The sequence below is a fragment of the Haliotis rubra genome, unplaced genomic scaffold (genome assembly GCF_003918875.1).
Source record: "Haliotis rubra isolate DU_JTF1 unplaced genomic scaffold, ASM391887v1 Scf704, whole genome shotgun sequence".
NCBI lineage: Eukaryota > Metazoa > Mollusca > Gastropoda > Lepetellida > Haliotidae > Haliotis > Haliotis rubra.
The window spans coordinates 162,669-182,520 of NW_025767418.1; the positions used below are offsets into that span (position 1 = coordinate 162,669).

The following is a 19,852-nucleotide window of genomic DNA, read 5'->3' on the forward strand; positions in this document are numbered from 1 at the left end:
AAAATGGGTAAAATGTGTGAAGCCCATTTGTGGTGTCCCCTGCCGTGATATTGCTGGAATATTGCTAAAAGCGACGTAAAGCCCAACTCACTCACTTCATTAAATCGTCATTGGTTGTTATCATATGATAACCAAGGTAATTTATTCATGTTGTCTTCTGCTATGATTTCCATGTGTTTTGTGAACCATACAAACTTGTCATATTTCAACATATTAATGCTGAGATCCATACAGTTCCCAAGGGTCCACGCTGAAAAAAGGTTACTGTACTTAATTTAACTTACCGGTAACTAGCCTTTAACTGATTACTTTTTAATATAATTTGATTGAACAAGATGGGCATAAGTCTTTTATATTATGTGTCCCAGTCCACCCAGCTGTGAATGGGTATCTCATAAGGATGGGAAAGCCGCAGTAACTAGTGGCAGCAAGAGTTGTATGTTCCCCAGGGAGCTGAGATTGATAAGATGTGCCGTTGAGATTGACATCCAATGATTGAGGGAAATATACCAGCACCTTTAGCATGTACTAGTGCGTGGATATGTGCGCTATATAAATATCCAATAATAAATAATTATAAATAAATGTATTGCTCGTTGAATTTCGATCTCAAAAGGTTTGGGAGGCATGATGTTGAATTTAATGTATATTTGTCTCAGCATGACATGATACTAACTTTATTTGACCAAACGTTTAATATGTAATTCAAGCTTTTGAACAAAATACCAAATGTACAATCAGGGAAGAAATAAACATGTGTTGCATATTGTTCGTGTGTTATTTAAGTCCACAAGATGTAGAAATTACATAATGATGAATAGCTGTGGACTCATGACAACAGCTGCCGAACTGTGGTTTGCCAGCTGTTGACTACTGTGGTTTGCCATACATGTTGACTATGCCTCTATGTTATTGCCTAACTATGAAACTTCACGTTATTGCCTAACTGTGAAACTTCACGTTATTGCCTAACTATGAAACTTTACGTTATTGCCTAACTATGAACTTATACATGTTATTGCCTAACTATGAAACTTCACGTTATTGCCTAACTATGAAACTTCACGTTATTGCCTAACTATGCCTAACTATGAAAACTTATTGCTTTTACGTTATGTTATTGCCTAACTATGAACTTATACATGTTATTGCCTAACTATGCACCTATAGGTGTTGTGAGGAATCCATATCAGATTCACTAGTTTTACTGCCTAACATTACTGTCATTTTACACCCAAGAATATCTCCACAGTTCTGACCCATATATAAATATTGCTCAGTACAAAATGTTTGTACCTAATGTCACTTAACCATCAAAATCAACTATAATGTTACACAAACTTTGTGCAGAGATATCTGTTGATGGACAGTTAACAGGCGAATATCATATCTCTTCTCCAGTACTGCTCAAGGTCATGCATCCTCGATTATCTCCAGGGTATACATTACGATCACTCTCCCCTATACCCTGGATGCATCCACGACTTGGCCCGATGATTTTATTACCTCCCTTGGCTGGCTTTTTATCCAATCAGGTGTCTACGCTGGGAAGTTGAGCGAACCAATCACAACTCACTTTCGCTTCTTAAATTGTCTAGCGGTTTAAACTTGGCAACACAATTGATGCAGAGGTACTCTGAAAGAGGTAGAAGGAGTTCTTTTACATATCTTTTGATAGTTTCAGATCTGTAAATTTGTCTATTATTTCCTAAAAAATCTGAGTGGCATTGCGTACAAACCTTCGCGACTGCGACCGCTATCTTTGTTGACACTGGCAAGCTCGATCGGATGTAACGGCGGATTAGCTGATTGGCTACTGTGAGAATGCGGAGCCAGCAAAGGGAGGTAATATAATTATCGGGCCAAGCCATTGATGCATCCAGGGTATAGTGGAGAGTGATCGTAACGTATACCCTGGAGATTATCGAGGATGAAGGTCTTGTAGCCGACAGAATAAGCTGAAATGTCATCAGTGCCTGTGTTTCCCTGCCTGTTTCGGTCTTTAGATGTGGACCACTTGGTCTAATGGATAGTGTGTCTGCTCAGGTCAGAGGTTCCATCCCCAGCTGCATCATTCCAAAACATGGAACTTCTTGATACCCTGCCTGGTGCTCAGCATTAATGGCTTATACCCGTGAAGGTCTGGGTTAGAATACTGATCTTCAGTAACCCATGCTTGTCTTGAGAGGCGACTAACAGGATCAGGTGGTCAGGCTCGCTGACTTGGTTGACATATGTCATCGGTTCCCAATTGCGCAGATCGATGCTCATGCTGTTGATCACTGGATTGTCTGGTCCAGACTCGATTATTTACAGACCACCGCCATATAGCTGGAATATTGCTGATTGCAGCGTAAAACTAAACTCACTCACTCACTCATTAATGGGTTAAAACCAGGACTGGTCGCCTCAGAGTCAGTAAAACTGCTGCATGGTTACTCAGGGGAGTAGCACCATAATACTGCGATGCCAATCCTATGTAAGTGCAATAATCTTGAATAATCTGTCAGGTGTATTGTTGACATAGCATATACATTAAGTCTCATAATGATTGGGCTACCCCAGTAGCCTGATGGTTAAAGCATCCGCTCGTCACGCTGAAGACCAAGGTTCGATTCCCCACATAGGTACAATGTGTAAAACCCATTTCTGGTGTCCCCAGCCATGATATTGCTGGAATATTGCTAAAGTCGGTGTAAAACCATACTCGCTCACTCATAATAATTGGTACAAACATGTCTGATGCAAATTCAACAAGTGTTTGCCACTGATGTGGCAATGTCCCCCGGCGCTAAAGCAATGGAATATCTATATTTACTACTTTTTATTTTTGGGTCACATACAAGATGCCTGAAATGACTGGTGTCTGCATAATCACCCAATGTAGGCTGTCAACATACTTGAAACATTGGGTGCAATGTTTTATGAGATATCGCCTTTAAAAAGCGGTCAAAGTAGCGTGGTGACCTTGAAGATAAGGTCAAGGTCACCCAAATAAACTGGTGTCTGTGTAATACCCCAATGTAAACTGTCACCCAATTTGAAGACATTGGGTACAACAGTCCATGAGATATCGCGTTAACAAGAGTTACAAGTCTGAAAAGTGTCATGGTGACCTTGAAAATAAGGTCAAGGTCAACTAAATAAACTGGTGTCTGCGTAATCCGCGTTGCGGCGGGGGACAACAATGCTTGAAATGCAAATCCTTCTCTGGACAAGGGAGGTAACCATTGTATAGAGAAATGATCCCTTAGCTGCAAACACCCTTGGTGTCCTTGAAACCGGATGATATGGACACATGTTCATGCTGTCAACCACTGGTTTGCCTTGCCTCCTCAAAAGAAGTTAAATGCAACTTCCACTACTGAAAGGCTCTGTGTTGTAATACCTAGTTGAACTAGTCATAACGGATCAAAATAAGGCATTTGAGTGAGTTTAGTTTTACGCCGCTTTTAGCAATATTCAAGCAATATCACATCTAGTGGGACAGCAGAAATGGGCTTCACACATTGTACCCATGTGCGGAATCAAACCTGGGTCTTCGGCGTGACAAGCAAACACTTTAACCACTACACTACCCCACCACCCCTAAGGTATATGGCCAAATTTGGGTGTTCTTATCTTTTCTTGAGTAGTATAATCTGAATGCATCACAATCAACATTCATTCATTCATATTAATCACAACAATCTCGTAAGATACATGAATATTTATTGATAATTATTGTCAATTAATATGTAAAAGTACAATTTTCGGTATAAAGGATACAAAATTTCTAATATTGGTGGAAATATATATAGTCACTAATAAAAATATTTTGATTTGTAAAATTGTTCAACAACACTGGTTAAGTGTTCCATATAGTTGCGTGAGTAGCATCTTCGCAGCATCTACAGGCGTAGTGTGCAGCTACACAAAACCATGTCCGCTATAAATCAACAGCACATTTCATACACTTCTTTCCAAATTTACACAACTATGGCATGTCATGGATAGAAACATATACTCAAAGGCAAAAGTAACTCGTTCTTATACTACTCACAGAATGCTAAGGATCACTCCTTTCTTCCATGTGACTATAGTCGATACTGAATGCCATGTGAGATTAACTATGAAATATGAAAGAATCAGGTCGTCCTTGACTTTTTGTAGCAGTATATTTTCAAACTGAATTTGTAGAAACACATACTCTCATCATTGAAAATGTGTACTTTTGTTTCAGTAACAGAAAAATATGAGTGAGTGAGTATGGTTTTACGCCGCTTTTAGCAATATTCCAGTAATATCATGGAAGGAGACACCAGAAATGGGCTTCACACATTGTGCCCATGTGGGGAATCGAACCTGGATCTTTGGCGTGACGAGCGAACGCTCTAACCACTAGGCTACCCCACCGAGAAAAATATGAGGCAATGCTTGATAAACAACATGTATCACCATGGTCTGCCTTGACACATGGTTTACTGGGTTCACTCCCTTCAACATAATATTTATCGACTTTTATTAAAATCGGGATGAAATTTACTTGTGCCTTTGAGTGAATTAAGTAAAGGAAATCAAAATGTGATCAAACTTTATATTATCCACAGGGATGACATGGAAGCTTTCAACAGGAGCCGACCGCCTCCGTGGTGTAGTGGTTAGAGCGTCCGACCGGAGAGCAGAAGGTCGCGGGTTCGATCCCCGACCGCATCATACCAAAAGATGTTAAAATATGGTACTTGTTGGTCCCTGTCTGGCGCTCCGCAGTAATGGGTACAACAAGGACTGGTCGGCTCGGAGTCGGTATAATGTGTCTGAGTGGGGTATTCATGCTTCACTGCGGCATGGTATCTCAGTGGGCTAGCACTATAAAACCAGCTTAAGTCTGGGCTAGTACAAGCAGCCGCACATACACATACACACGCATGCACGTCGTCATATGAGTGAAATATTCTCAAGCACGACGTTAAACCCAATTTCACCTCACCTTCAACGGGAACCCCTGCCATGTGTTGTAAATAATATTAGCGAACTGCTTGATTCTGTGCTGGCTACATATTGCAGTGTGACAGACCCATATTACAAACCAACTATAAGCTGTTTATTACACAAACTACTGCCATCCCTGTATATAAGAAATATTTGTTTCATCGAAATTATTATTCAAAAGCATTACAAACATAGTTTACAATGACAAAAACATGTAAGTGAGTTGGGTTTAACACTATGTTGAACAGTATTTCATTTAAACCCGTGGCACGTTACCTTAACAAATGATACTCAAAAGGACAGGCCAAAGATGCCATCACTTCAGTAAAACCAGCACACATGGGCATGGCGCCAACTGACAAAGGATCATGCAGTGGAACCAGGACATCATGGAACTGCTGTACACCAAACTGCAGTGCCTTAACCACTTGGCCACCAGCGCCCCATAAGGACAAAAGAAATACAAAACAGAAATGTAAAGATTCCAAATGAATGGAATTTGTCTCAAAATTGTCGGATTTAGGCACTCGTTCATGCAACAACATCATGTAAAAGCATCCGATACCTGATGTGAAGATTCTGAAACCAAAGTTAACGTCACTTGAGAACACCCATTTCCAAACATTCAACTTGGTACCAGAACCAATTGTATTTTTTGCATTGTTACCATATTTACAGACAATAACAGTAATTAGATAACATGACATGGAATGTTGTGATAAATTAGATGGCTATATACTTTATGGACATGAAACTATTAGATGATCACCATGCTTGGAGAGATACTTCAGTCCGTATTTTGTATATCTTTATATCATCAGTTTGCCATTTTCCCTTCCATGTCATGTTTAGAGGTGCCAATAAACAGAATAAATATTTAGGTACGATAAGATTCATGTGTATCTAGTTCCTTAAATATAATTTAACTTACAATTCGGAAAGACTTCCGCCCATATACCTAAAATTACATTGTGCAAGGCTAACCCTAACCCGATAATTTAATGTCCGTATGCACAAAGTAATGTTAAAACTTATTTTATGTCTTCTGGTCAAATCATAACTGAAAATACATACATGTATATCTTTTCCTCAGCCGGAAGTCTTACCTACATTTTTTACAGTAAGAAATATTATATTATATACCCTGTATATACTACTCAAAGACTGTTAAGAATCACCCTATGTTCTATCAGTCATGCCATGACAAAGTACCTACAGTAATATGATAACAGGTTGTTCTAGACTTCTTGTGAGTAGCTTGTATCAACATATTATCAACTGTTATCATTCCAACATAACTTTACAAAAAATCTTATGAAATATTTGCATGGTTGAAACATTTCCAAGAATTCTTCAGTATCTGAATGTTCCCAATGGAATATGTCTGTTATATTTCATTCATGAAGTACGATAGTTACATGTATAGAAAGATTGCACAGTCACCCTAAATATGATATGATAAAATGGTCACAGAATATCCAAAGTTAAAACTTGAAGAAAAGGTAAACACTAGTTTGACTGTAACACTTAAACAACAACAGCCGTTGAGCTAAGGACGTTCTTCAGTTTCATATCTGTCCAGATCCGACACTATGAACAAGTAAATATTAGACATAATCTTACCAATTATATTGTTATTGGTTGGTTTTACTACAGATTTGGCCAATATTCGATGCAGGTGGTAGCAAAAACTAAAATAATCAATTCAAGTAAATTGCAACCGATACTGGTATCAGTGTATGAAATTAGGCCCGTCCGACTGCCCAAGACGGGTTAGATTTCAGGCAGACGGTCTAGATTTACAGCTAGCCAGCCCGATGGTCTGGTAAAAATTTAGATGTAAAATATATACATCTGAGTCATATCTTGGTGTCTGGTCTGGTTAAATCCATTTTGGACTAGTCACATTTTGAAGTTACCTGCCCTGATGTCTGGCTGGGGTTTTGGCTTATTTCATACACTGCTGGTATTTTCAACTCTGCAGGAAAACATTCCAGGGATAATACCAAACTGTCAAACAATCAGCCACCAAACAACAGTTAAAAGTCATTTTAGCTGCGTTTTATGGCAGAAATTATCTTTTTTTTGTCAGTTGGACTTGTAGAATGAAACTATTTGATAATGACTGAAAGGTGGGTTTTCCTGAAACCCAAGATAACGTAAATTCACAAGAGTCAAATACAATTTCGCCCTACACTTTGCATCAAAACAGCTACATGACAAAGTCCTGTAGATAATTGAGTATGGTCCAGACAATCTAGTGATTGACGTCATGAGCATCAATCTACACAATAGGGGTACAATGACATGAACCAACCCAGTAAACATGCCTACTGGTATTTGTTTACAGGCCCAGCAGTGTATCAGTTTCCACAAAGGAGTGTTCACTCAAACCAAGCAGTTTGTTCTAAACATAACAGTAAATACTATATTTTCAGCAGTGAGTTGCCATGGTTCTAAGGTTACAACAACTGGCAATATATAAGTTTCTGGGACAACAACAGCTATATCACATCAGCTTCAGTTAATTCCACATATAAAGCTGGCTATAATAGTTACATCTCCATCTATGCATATGCCCTGTGAATACTTCAAAGCTGAATGAGTATTTAAGCTGATTATTATGCATAAACCAAACAGTAAATATTTACATGTACTCTAACAGCATCAGGGTCCATATTTGACAATGCGACCACAGGATCGGGGGACTGCAATTATACACTTTATATACGGTCAATACCTGGTTTAATGGACCCAAAAAGAGAGGCTGTGGACGAGGTCTGATGACTGTACTGGGTGAGATTTATTTTAGCCATTATCACAAACCAACAGAAATCCAATACTTTTTATATGTTTTTGCTCATCATAATTCCACATTTGCATCAGCTCATAATTATTAAGATGATTGTGAAAAAGGAACTACGCTCCAATTAACTAGCATCCAGAACAAATCATTGAGTCATTCAAAATGTTATTTAAGTCTGCTGATTTACAATGCCAAGAAATTAATATTCAATGCCAGGCAAATATTCAGAAACAATGTCTGAACAGGTCCGGACAAAAACTAATACTGGTAGCAATCTGATTATCATAAGGTGCTAGGTATGGGAGTTATGTCTACCTCAGAACTAAAACATATCACTTTGTTGCATGCTCCCCTATACACTTAAGTGGTACTCCTTTGCTGCAATACTGCATATATATTAAACTACGAACAAATGACCAACATGGGTAAAGTTTACAATACTCAAGCAGGAGACTATGCCAGGAGCATCCTTCATCTGAAACAAGTCTATACTGTTGTGTCACCTGATCTGTACACACAAACACATTCATTAGGGTTTGTAATCTACAGGTCTCACCAAAACAATACCATATTTGCCGTATTATGAGCTAGGGATGGCTATTGATATAGATCATAGTGATCGATAACCGTTAACTAAATATTGATTGATTATCGATAAATATCGGAGAAGTAACTTTGAGCAAAAATGCCAAAAATATGTCAGAAAGTAATGAATATATTCCACACCATTGGTGAGCGTGGACATGTCTATGCATGGGTTATTAACAAAACAACGTCCTGAACATAATTCAGAAGCAGCCAATGATTAAAAACTTAACTTTGTGTATTGTGTGAGTAAATGAAAATTTTATTCCATCACAAAAGTTTACCGTATATTACCGTAAATAAGTCAAATTTTGAAGACCAATAAAAACAGCCTGTAGAAGGGGGTCGGCTTATCTATGGTTTACACTTTAGTCAAACTTTTTTTCTGGTGACCAGCAGTAAGAAAACGACATCGTATCGTTTCGCGTGAATAAACAAGGGAAAACGACTTTGTCAGTGAAGACATCAAATTTGCAATTAAACATCACGAGACAAGATTATTTACCTTTTCAGTTCTAATTTGCTTTTTGCTGGGCATTGTATTACATAGAGATTTTCTGTCAACTAAGCTTCATTTAGAGGTGTGAGTAGACGCAATATGATTGTGAATTCTGTGAATAATGCGCACCAAAGTTATAATTATCGGTAACTGCCAGTTGTCTGTGGTGTAAGTTGGCTGTGATTAGGACTCCATCGCGGGGGTCGGCTTGTGTACGAAACATACCATTTTGACAGAGCTCCAGATAAGATTTAGCTCATGTGGGTACTGTACCCACTGTATTTTTTGGGGGTGGATATTATGAATGTTGAGTGGGTATTATATTTCCGTTACCCACTGCTTTCAAATATGTGCGTATTTCAGTCATTTTACTCACCTAAGTATTAGGTCATTGAGTAAGTTTACTTAGCAGGTATGTCCTGCCTTATGTCATACCTAATCAAAACCAACTTAAATATAATGGAAATGATTTCATAAAAAAATCACTCATCCTATACCGACAGTACAACACTAGTCCTATACTAACAGTACAACTTGATAGCAATCGATGTCCTTTTCATTACGCAGGCGATTTTTATAAATATATTTCGTACGCATTTAGTTTAAAACTTTTTGCGTATCTAACAATTTAAATGCGTAATTGGTACGCAACAATTATTTTTCAATGCGTAATTGGAAATTTTCTATGTGTATTTTACCTGGATACACAGGTTATCTGGGCCTCTATTTTTGATACTGATTTTAAGGGTCAAGTTAGGTGTGTGTGTGTGTGTGTGTGTGTGTGTGTGTGTGTGTGTGTGTGTGTGTGTGTGTGTGTGTGTGTGTGTGTGTGTGTGTGTGTGTGTGTGTGTGTGTGTGTGTGTGTGTGTGTGTGTGTGTGTGTGTGTGTGTGTGTTGCATGCCTTTATCTATGAGGTCGGTAATATTCGGTATGTACAATATTATCGATGACACTATTTTCATATCGATAATCTTTAATAATTTTCCTATCTACGGTATTACTGATTATCGATATTTTTAGCCAGTCCTATTATTAGCACAGCTCCAATAAACAGTTCCAGTTCTGAAAGTGATATGTATAAGCAGCCACTTCTAAGAAACAAACTTAGATAAGCATACATTGTTTGTGTATATTACAAATATTTTCCCTCAAAACCATCAGATTAAAGAGTGTATATTTAACTGCAGTGTAACTATTAATAAAATAATTTTAGTCTAATCTAGGCTTGAAATACTACAGTGTTATATATATGTATACTCTTCAAAACGTTCATGAGGCTGGTGTCCAATTCCACAGTGATCCAAGCCCAAACATCACATGGCGGAATGAGTCTTGTAACGTAATTTCTTGTTTTTAACATTTTCTTAGAGGGAGGAAGTATTTTTAAATAGATTTTCAGAATTTATTTGAAAGATTTTCGTAAAATAATATTTTAAAAAAGGAGAAAAAAAATTATATGATCACAATAACCATGCTGAAAAAAGCATTTCATTATTTCTTTGATAATTTCTAATAGAAAGGCTCATCTGTAAAACAAGAATATAAATGGACTTATGCTGACAAACATGGAAGTAATTCCTGAAATGATGGTATGCTACATAGCATGTCTCCTCCCCGTGTAAGGCCAGATATTTCTTAAACATGGTTCACAAATTTACAGACTTTAAAATCATGAAAAGTGATTGAATGTAAAATGTGGATTGTGGAATGATGGTTGTGGATTGTGCATTGAGGATTGTGGGATGTGGGTTGTAGGAATTTGGTTGTAGGGTGTTGATTGTGGGTTGTTGGTTATAGGATGTCGGTTGAGGATTGTGAGGGTTTAGGATTTGGGTTGTGGGAAGTGGATTGTGGCTTATGGATTTCGGATTGTGGGTTATGGGATGTGCAAAGTGGATTGTGGATTGTTGCTTGCAGGATGGTATGCAGTACAAAGATCTCTAAATGTGGGTTGAAAGTGCAAATGAGTGAGTGACAGTTAAAATTAGATTCAGCAATCAGTTGAAATTTTCTCCAAGGCACCGTCAAGAACATTGCCAACACAAACATGCAGTCAGCAACATATTCATCACATTTCGACTAAGTTTCAAATGACACCTGGATCTCTCTGAAGGGACAAGAAGATGAGAGAAAGGGAAACGGGAGTGTGGAGAAGGATGAGGATGGTGATTTGTGGATTGTACATGAAGAGAGCTCTATCTCTCTGTCAGAGAGCACTGTCTCTATGACAGATGAAGAATGCTAAACAATGATGGTAGCTTTAGGGTGAAATTCTATAGCTTATTTTAGGGTGAAATTCTATTCTACAAAATGAACATTTCTCCATGGAAGAAACAATGAGCATGATCACAAACATATGTTTTACCATAGACTATCAACTTATGGCAGCAAATCAACACTAAATGCTGCTAAAAAACTTACAATATATAATCAAAATACTTGAAACTAATATATAACCCTTACAACTACAACTGATTATTTCATAAAGCATATTGGATACATATCATTTTCAAAGCAAATCTGTAAAGACAACACTGAACATATCACAAAAGCTTCTAATTATGATCAAGGTAAAATCACATAATCTATACAAACAATAGTTTACAAGTTTATGTACACAAATGATAAAGATTTACACAGTAATTTGCTGGTCAGACTTTAGGAAAGACATTTCTTCTCAACACAAAATTTGTCTTAGATTCCCTTTCCATTTTCCAGGAATACCTGGCAATGACATCTGTTCAGGAAGACAGAAAGCTTGCTACTTTTCAGCGGGTGTTGTTGTAATGAAACATAAGCAATAAGAATGAAGTAAGTTTTAGCACTGGCTATGGATATTGATTACAGAAAAAAATAATCATTAACTAAATCTTGACTGATCATTATTATATACTGGAGAAATAACAGAGCAAAAATGCATAAAATAATTAGAAAGAAATCAACGTTTCACATGTTGATAATTTTGATGCATCCCATGGATTACTAACTAAAACAGTGCTCTGAACATAATTTAGAAGTGACCCATAAAACATAAGTGTAACCATGTGTATTTATAGAAATTTAAATTGATTTCATCCCAACAGTATATGTAAGATGGCACAATATTGATATGAAAATAATTTTCATCAACACTATTTCTAATTAGCGATTTAGCTAGCCCCAGTAAGTATAGTTTAATGAGGCATTGAACAATATACCACATACAGTGTACTCTGTCAATACCGGCATCAGTCGGGACCAAATAAAAATGCCGGTTTTGACAGAGTGCCGGTTTAGCTAGGTTCGCTTATGACGCCTGCGCACACGGAAGTTCGCTGTCGTACTGTCACTTTAGCATTATCAAGATGTTTGAATAAGAAACAAGGCAGTGTCTGAATGCACATTCATGTTGTTTAAATCAAATAAAAATGTCTGAAATCTCTTATTAAATTTCAACTGATCATATATTATCGGCAGAATTAAAATTGTAAACTATTTTTCGCAATGTTATTAAAAACAACGATTCTTGTTTATGCTTCAGCAGCGGGTCTACAATAGAGTAAAGAGTAAAGAGCAAAGTAACGATGTTTCAAACATCGAGGAAATCATTAAATAAATTGAAATCAACAATAACATTCATAAAAGTTGTCAAACGTACATATAAAATTACTATTTCCATACTTTTGTCAAGTCACTGACAAGTTACATCTCGGCTTTCACCGCCTCTGTCTTGACGCCCGGACACGATGCTTAATGTGAAAATATATGCATGAAGCATTTTTGTCATAGGCCATAACCTAGCACGATATGTCCAATACGTTCCATAATTTACGTATAGGTAGCGATGTCTTTCTTAATATGTTCAGAATAGCATTATTTTACCCAAAACCGGTATCCATTTCCATAATATGATTGGCTGCTTAGGTCACGTGTCTGATTTTGACCAATCACGACCCTTATAAGCAGAGTCTAGTGAAAAAGCGTCGTTAGAAACCAAATTTTATCCAATAAAATCGCTTCTTACAAATGTGAAAAAATACTCGGCAAGAGTACAGTGATATTGTTGATGTTCAGAGCTTTCGAACGATACCCGCCATCAAACGATTCGCCTCTAGTAAGTGACACGTGCCACTCACTAATTAACAAGAAACTGATTGACACTTCCCGCTTCTGAATAATCTCGAGTCAATACCCATGAATCAACAAAATGTAAACACTTGCTTGTTTATACAGTCAAACTGCCCACAACATGTATTAATTACTCAGGGTAAGTGTTACGCATCACTCACCGATTAACAGGATACTGATTAACACTTCCCGTTTCTGAATAATCTCAGTCACAGCGAATTGTGTTGTTACATCATTTGGACCTAATTGCATCAAAGGGTTACGCCGTCTTTCATGTGCCGGTTTTTACAGATCCGTTTTCATAACAACTTGTTCGTTGGGACTGAAAAACAATGCCGATATCCTGAATAGACAGATGCCGATGTTTACAGAAGTTTCTAAATGATAATAACGTGCATTTCTGCCGGGACTGAAACTTTGTGCCGATGTAGACAGAGTGCCGGTGTTTACAGAGGCCGGTATTGACAGAGTCCACTGTATATCCTAGCAAGATGTTTGGAAGGAAACCGAAAGCAATGAAAAACATAATTGTGTAGCATGAAGACCAAAGACATGAAGTATAGGGCTCACAAACCTACAACAAAATAAAACAAACTAGATTTGAACCAACTCTGATGAGCAGGATAGCTATACTGCTGGACTACTACAACTGGACCTTATTCCTGACATACATGTAGGGATTATTTTGTTTTATTGTACCAGGTATAACAAAAGTTTGTGTAGTGTACCTGACATATTTGCACTATTTGTTTGTTGCGTAAAAAGATTGTATACAAATGATGAACATCTTCACTTGAAACCGGGATGCAATCTTTACAAATCAACAGATTTTGGCACAATAGTCAGTGTCCTGAACAGAGGTTGACACTAATACATTTTAATCAACTGTCCTTAGGTTATCGGACACAGACAGACACAGCCACTAGTCTCTTGGTCTGAGTCTAGTAACTGTCTAGACAGTATAGAAGCTTATAGATTATGAATTATAGATTTGGTAATTTACATAACCATTAGTTCAGAATGAGCTGGACCGCCTCCGTAGTGTAGTGGTTAGAGCGTCCTCCCGGAGAGCGAAGGTCGCGGGTTCGATCCCCGACCGCGTCATACCAAAAGACGTGTAAATATGGTACTTGTTGGTCCCTGCCTGGCGCTCGGCATTAATGGGTACAACAAGGACTGGTCGGCTCGGAGTCAGTATAATGTGTCTGAGTGGGGTATTCATGCTTCACTGCGGCATGGTATCTCAGTGGGCTGGCACTATAAAACCAGCTTAAGTCTGGGCTAGTACAAGCAGCCGCACATACACATACACACGCATGCACGTCATCATATGAGCGAAATATTCTCAAGCACGACGTAAAACCCAATTTCACCTCACCTCAGAATGAGCTGCAGACTAGTTGAATATGACCAATGGCGTCTACCGTAAAGTGATATGTAAGAATAATTTCAATTAGTAGTAAGACAATCATAACCATCCTAATGTAATTAAAAAGATGACATTTCTTTAACAATAACATCATCTTAAACTTTAAAACTTAATAACTTCTGACACCGGACATGAAGAATCAACAACCTGACACATAAAATGAACACACAAGTAGTAATTGCAACAATACAGTTACATTATTCTTGTCGACACACATTTGATTTTCTTTCACTGGACATGGAATGATAAATCGGTCTGTATCCAATACTAACTAGTAACTTTAACAATCACTAACAAACAATATTCCATAATCACTGATAATTAAATGTATAAAACCAATGATATTCACATTAATATTCAAAATTTCACACTGATTATTCATGTCACACCTCAAGTATGACGGTCTGTATAACTGAAATCGGAATAATGATTGGCCAAAATTTGAAGACAACACCTTGACAGGTCAAGCACATCAGGACGTTTCACACAGTGGTACACAAACTTCTCCTGTCAAAATTCTTTTGAGTTTAGCCTGCTCTGAGGCTCCAAAGCCGATGATCTCCAGATAGGTGGACACAGAGCCATACCTGGTCAAAAATTGAAAGAAATTGTGTTGAAGTCATAGACCTGTTAACAGTAGTTAAAGGGACCATTCCTTATTGGTTTTATTATTTGTTTGTTTTCGCTTAAAAACCTCTCTCAGCAATATTCCCCAGAATCCAGTGATTGATATTATGAGCAATGATTTATCACATCAGTGCATGATGATGCCATAAACAGAGCCTGACAACCCAGTCCATATTGTGTCGGACAGTCCCTGAACATACTCATATCCCTTCCTCCCAGCCCAGGGATACAACACGTGAAGTCCATTTCTGGTGTTCTACGCAGTGATATTGCTGGAAAATTGCAAAAAGCAGCAGAAAACTAAACTCCTACACTGATGAAAATGGAGTTAATTGTTTCTATCATACATATCGTCATACACTTCATCCAGCAGGGTCGCATTGTATGACCATCCTAAGTTTCCAGGGAAGTAGCATAACCCGGAATTCCCATTATTCATGAAGTGTCAGCGATGTTCACTGATGTATATGATGATGTTCTTACTTGTGTTCAATGTAGTTGAGCAGCTGCAGCATCGTGTCGGCCCTGGCAGTCAGGAAGTCCTCGCTCATGTGGTACCGCTCCACTATCTCCTTGTTCATCCGCGCTCGCATGGGGATCACACCAGTCTACACAAAAACTAATCATTCAAACAGCAAATCACGACTTCAAATTGAACAGTCTCTTTAAAATTAATAAAAACAGGTCATAGTTTTTCAATACAGCTCAAAAAACATCTGAGAACAATACAGGCCAAAACAGAAAGAATTTGGTCAACTATGACCAATCAATGAAATGACCAACAACTTGACACCAGGCAATCAGAAAGCTGTTTTTAAAAGCTACACTGCATTTGTTTCAAGCCAATGAATTCCACACAAGACTTTGAAGTTAAAATCATTTTGATTCATACCGTAATTTGAAATTTACACAAAAGAATATTCTCAGGGATGGCAACTGCAAAATCTATTTTCAGATGAAAACTTTCAGATGAAATATTGTGCCATCGAAATGTGTCTATGAAACGAAATCTGGGAAATCCATGGATCAGCAGAAATTGCCATCCCTGTAGTCTGGAATGTATAAAAAATGGTAACATTGTTTGATATCCCACAGACTAAAACCAATCTTTAAACATTGTTAACCACGAAGAATGACTGAACTAAATTCATTTATACCTTCAGGTGAAGTAGTCACATGACACTCGCTCTTTTTCTGAAGTTTTTCTAAAGTTTCACCTAAACATGGTGCTTATCTGATGTTTTCATACTATCCTCAGTCAACTCTGCAATTTTTGGATAAATACTCCCATATTCTAATGTAAACAAACACAAAAATAGCAATAGATTGCATGCTGTAAGAAAGGTTTGGTGATAACTGGTCCTCTGATAACAGTAATTACCTATTGTTAGGTTTTAGTGTTCAGTTAACCTCAGAGACAGAATCTGAACAACAAACTGAATAACTGAACAGTACTGACCTCAGACTTGGCATATTCTTCAGCAATTTCCTGTTTGGATTTGCCATTACAGGACATGATAAGTGCAGAGACAATTCCTGTTCGATCCTTCCCATGAGCACAGTTGAGGAGGATGGGGAAATTGTTTTCATCACACATTATTTTCATAGCTGAAAAAATCAATTCTTTGGTAGTGTTATGGTTACTTTGGATCATGTCCTTCCTGTCTCAATAGTTAATTAAATATATTGAAAGAGTCTATGCACCTAGTACTACTATTAGTTCACCACAATTTATTGTAAAGTTGACAGCTAAACAATATTTTCTTAACATGAACATGATGAAGAGTTAATTTGGTGTTGCAATAACACCGTTAACTTAATAAATCTGGTAATAGACTGACTGACTGACTGAGTTTAGTTTTACTCCGCTTGTAGCAATATTCCAGCAATATCACGGCGGGGGACACCAGAAATGGGCTTAACACATTGTGCCCATGTGGGGAATCGAACCCGGGTCTTCGGCGTGACGAGCCAACGCTTTAACCACTAGGCTACCCCACCGCCCCTCTGGTAATAGAAATAATACTGTATTTGTAGGTAATTTTTGGTGTTTGGTGACTACGCTTCTGTAGGTAAATATCATTAACAGTGTTATTACCTGCACAAATGCTTTTCTGACTTAGGTCTACAATATCCTTGTACTGGCCTGCAATTCCTGTGCAGTTTAGTACATTGATCACAAAAAATCTTACGAAGTGTTTGTAGCCTGTACTGAACACAAAATCATAAAGGAGGAACAGTATAGAGTACAGTTTCTTGTACCAAGGCGCCCGGTTCAAGATTGTCCATACATAACTGCCGGCGAAGAAATCAAGCAGAAAATGTGGTTGTTTGTACTTTGAACTTCTGATATCTTTCATTGTCAGTTGTACGCCGTTGTTCTTCTTGCATGTTCTCTTTTCCAGAGGCACAAAGCTTACACATTCTTGTGGTTTATAGTTTTTCCCACTCCCACTTGGGGTTTTAATTTGGAATAAATCGAAATCAGCATCCAAAGGTTTCGTTCCTGTTGCATTGGCATACTCCTTCCTTCCTCGAAAATCAATGATGCATTTAATCCCCAGATTACGAAACTTCTGTAAGTCATTGGGGGCCAAGTGGTCCGGCCTCGATGACCTGTAAATAAGTCCAGTCGGTCGTGCACAGTTGGCATACGTTGTGCTACACAGTACCCTCAAATTGGGTAATGATGGTAGATGGGGAACTGTCAAAGGTCTCACTTCGCTGGAGGCATCCATGTTGCTGCCTCGGGAGTTAAACTGAAGGTTCGTTTTATTGGTCGATATTAAAAACCCACTTTGAATACTATGTCCCTAACAACTATTGTTAAAAGTACATATCTCATTAACCTTTGACAAGTTCTTCAATGCGATGTAATCCAACGGTTATCCTGGACACTAAAGACGAAAAACAGTTTACGCAATTTACAAAAAGTATCAATATCACGTGAAGAAAATATGCACAAAAAGAGAAACGTTTTAATGCTAATTTACCGAGGATGCATTGCACACATGTTAAAATAAACATTACGCGATGAACAAGGGCCTTGAAAGGCTTGAAGGAGGGTTGTTCTACACTTAGTAATAAATTAGTTGTATATCCATAAAAGTACCCCCTTGTTGAAAATAAACTTACTTGCAGGATTTTTATTGTGGTAGACTAAAGCTTTGTCTCTGCAATATATAGAATATGATGAAAACAAGTAATTACATTTTAATTGAAAAGAAGCCCCAGTGAGATTGGAAGTTCAAGATCGGCTTCATGATCATGTGTGGCGTTTGCATCACAGACATCGCCAGGCAGAAGGGAAAACAATACGGTTCAGAGACTGTAAGACAGAATATACTTGTGACGGCACAATTTTGTTTAGTTTTTGTCTGTACCAAACCAGTGGTCGATGTCATGAATGATGGCCAGAGCTGTTGGAGTCTGGCCCCTTATCCTTTTTGTTTACACCACGGAGGCGGTCAGCATCAAATGTGTTATATTTGACACCTACATATACACAATGTACTAGATATTTGTTATGGAGAATATATATTCTTCATATTGGGTCGTAGATATACGAAATTCCAATTTCAGGAAAGGGTTAGGGAGCGATGCGTGTAATAGGTCAGTTATTTAACAGTAAAATTGTATATAACTCATCTGATGTATAATGACCTGTTTTCCATCACAGTGCCAGATCAATTTCGCACCACTTCCGCTTGTTTTCGTTTTTGACAGAAGTCTGGGATTTCTAAAAAACGTAATTTGGATGGAACCAAAAATAATTTTGGCGTTGACTGTAGGCTAAAAAAGCAGTTTCCGAATACCACGACAAAATAAGTCTTGTGGACAAAATTTTCATCAGATATCTACGTTGTTCTGTACATTCATCCCGATCAACCAAGTAAATGAACTGTGAATGTTTGAAATGAATAATGAATGAATGTATGGGGGTTTTGAATTAAAAGTGTAACGAATGTTATTCTTGGAATTACACTTTCACAGTAATGTACAGGTTCTACAACTTGTGTTGGGTCCCATCCGGGATTCGAACCCACAATTTCAGAGATATGCACCTAATCGCCAGCACACAAAGTCATCCGTCTAACCCGCTCAGCCAACACGGCTTCCACAAAAATGGAAGTCGGATTAGCTGCCAGACTCTGGGTTCAAATCCCCTGCTCAAAATATTTGAATGTACTAAAATAGTATTATGAATGAAATGCTAATGATTTCTAAGGATGATCCTTTGATTCATAAAAAACGACAAAATGATGACTCCTGGACTGTCATGCAGAAAAACAGTGACAAAATGATTGTGAATCCATGTCACCATTTGTGAAAGACGAACAATATCATTTATATATTAACATTTCACGAATGCAAAGGTTTTGAGGGTTATTTGTAGAAAGTTTTGAATTGCTAGGTTAAACATGACGAAAGCAAGCAGCGATTATCGGCAGAACATACCTTTTCACGTAGACTAATACTAAGTTCATTTGAAATATATTTTCATTTTTCTTATGAATGACATACACAGTTAAAGATTATCACCATCAGTTGTAGCTTCTGTGAAAAGAGGAAGTCATTCGGGTGAAAATTGAAGAAGTTATTGTACAAAATGTAAAATTGATATTCAGTGAAGTTATCGCGGGAGTACGATGAAAACAGAATTCAGTGATCGGAAATTTGGAATATGCAGTGATCGGAATTTTCTGTACACCTTTTCTTAAATTTTATAGAAAATATGGAATAGCCGGTGTTTCGATGTAACAAAGTATATTTTCGATCAATTTCAGACTGAGCAACATTGATGAGAAGGTTAGGTGTGGATATTGC

General features: G+C 37.7%; 1 protein-coding gene across 1 annotated transcript; it reads right to left on the bottom strand.

The window, feature by feature from the left end:
• Positions 1-14,274: 14,274 nt before the first annotated feature.
• Positions 14,275-17,764, bottom strand: LOC124258956. Its single transcript, XM_046693025.1, has 4 exons — positions 17,124-17,764; positions 16,485-16,633; positions 15,509-15,633; positions 14,275-14,985 (listed from the first exon to the last, which is right to left on the bottom strand). Exons 1-4 carry the CDS (start codon positions 17,761-17,763, stop codon positions 14,871-14,873), a joined length of 1,029 nt encoding a protein of 342 aa, XP_046548981.1. The 5' UTR covers position 17,764; the 3' UTR covers positions 14,275-14,870.
• Between the last annotated feature and the right edge of the window lie 2,088 nt (positions 17,765-19,852).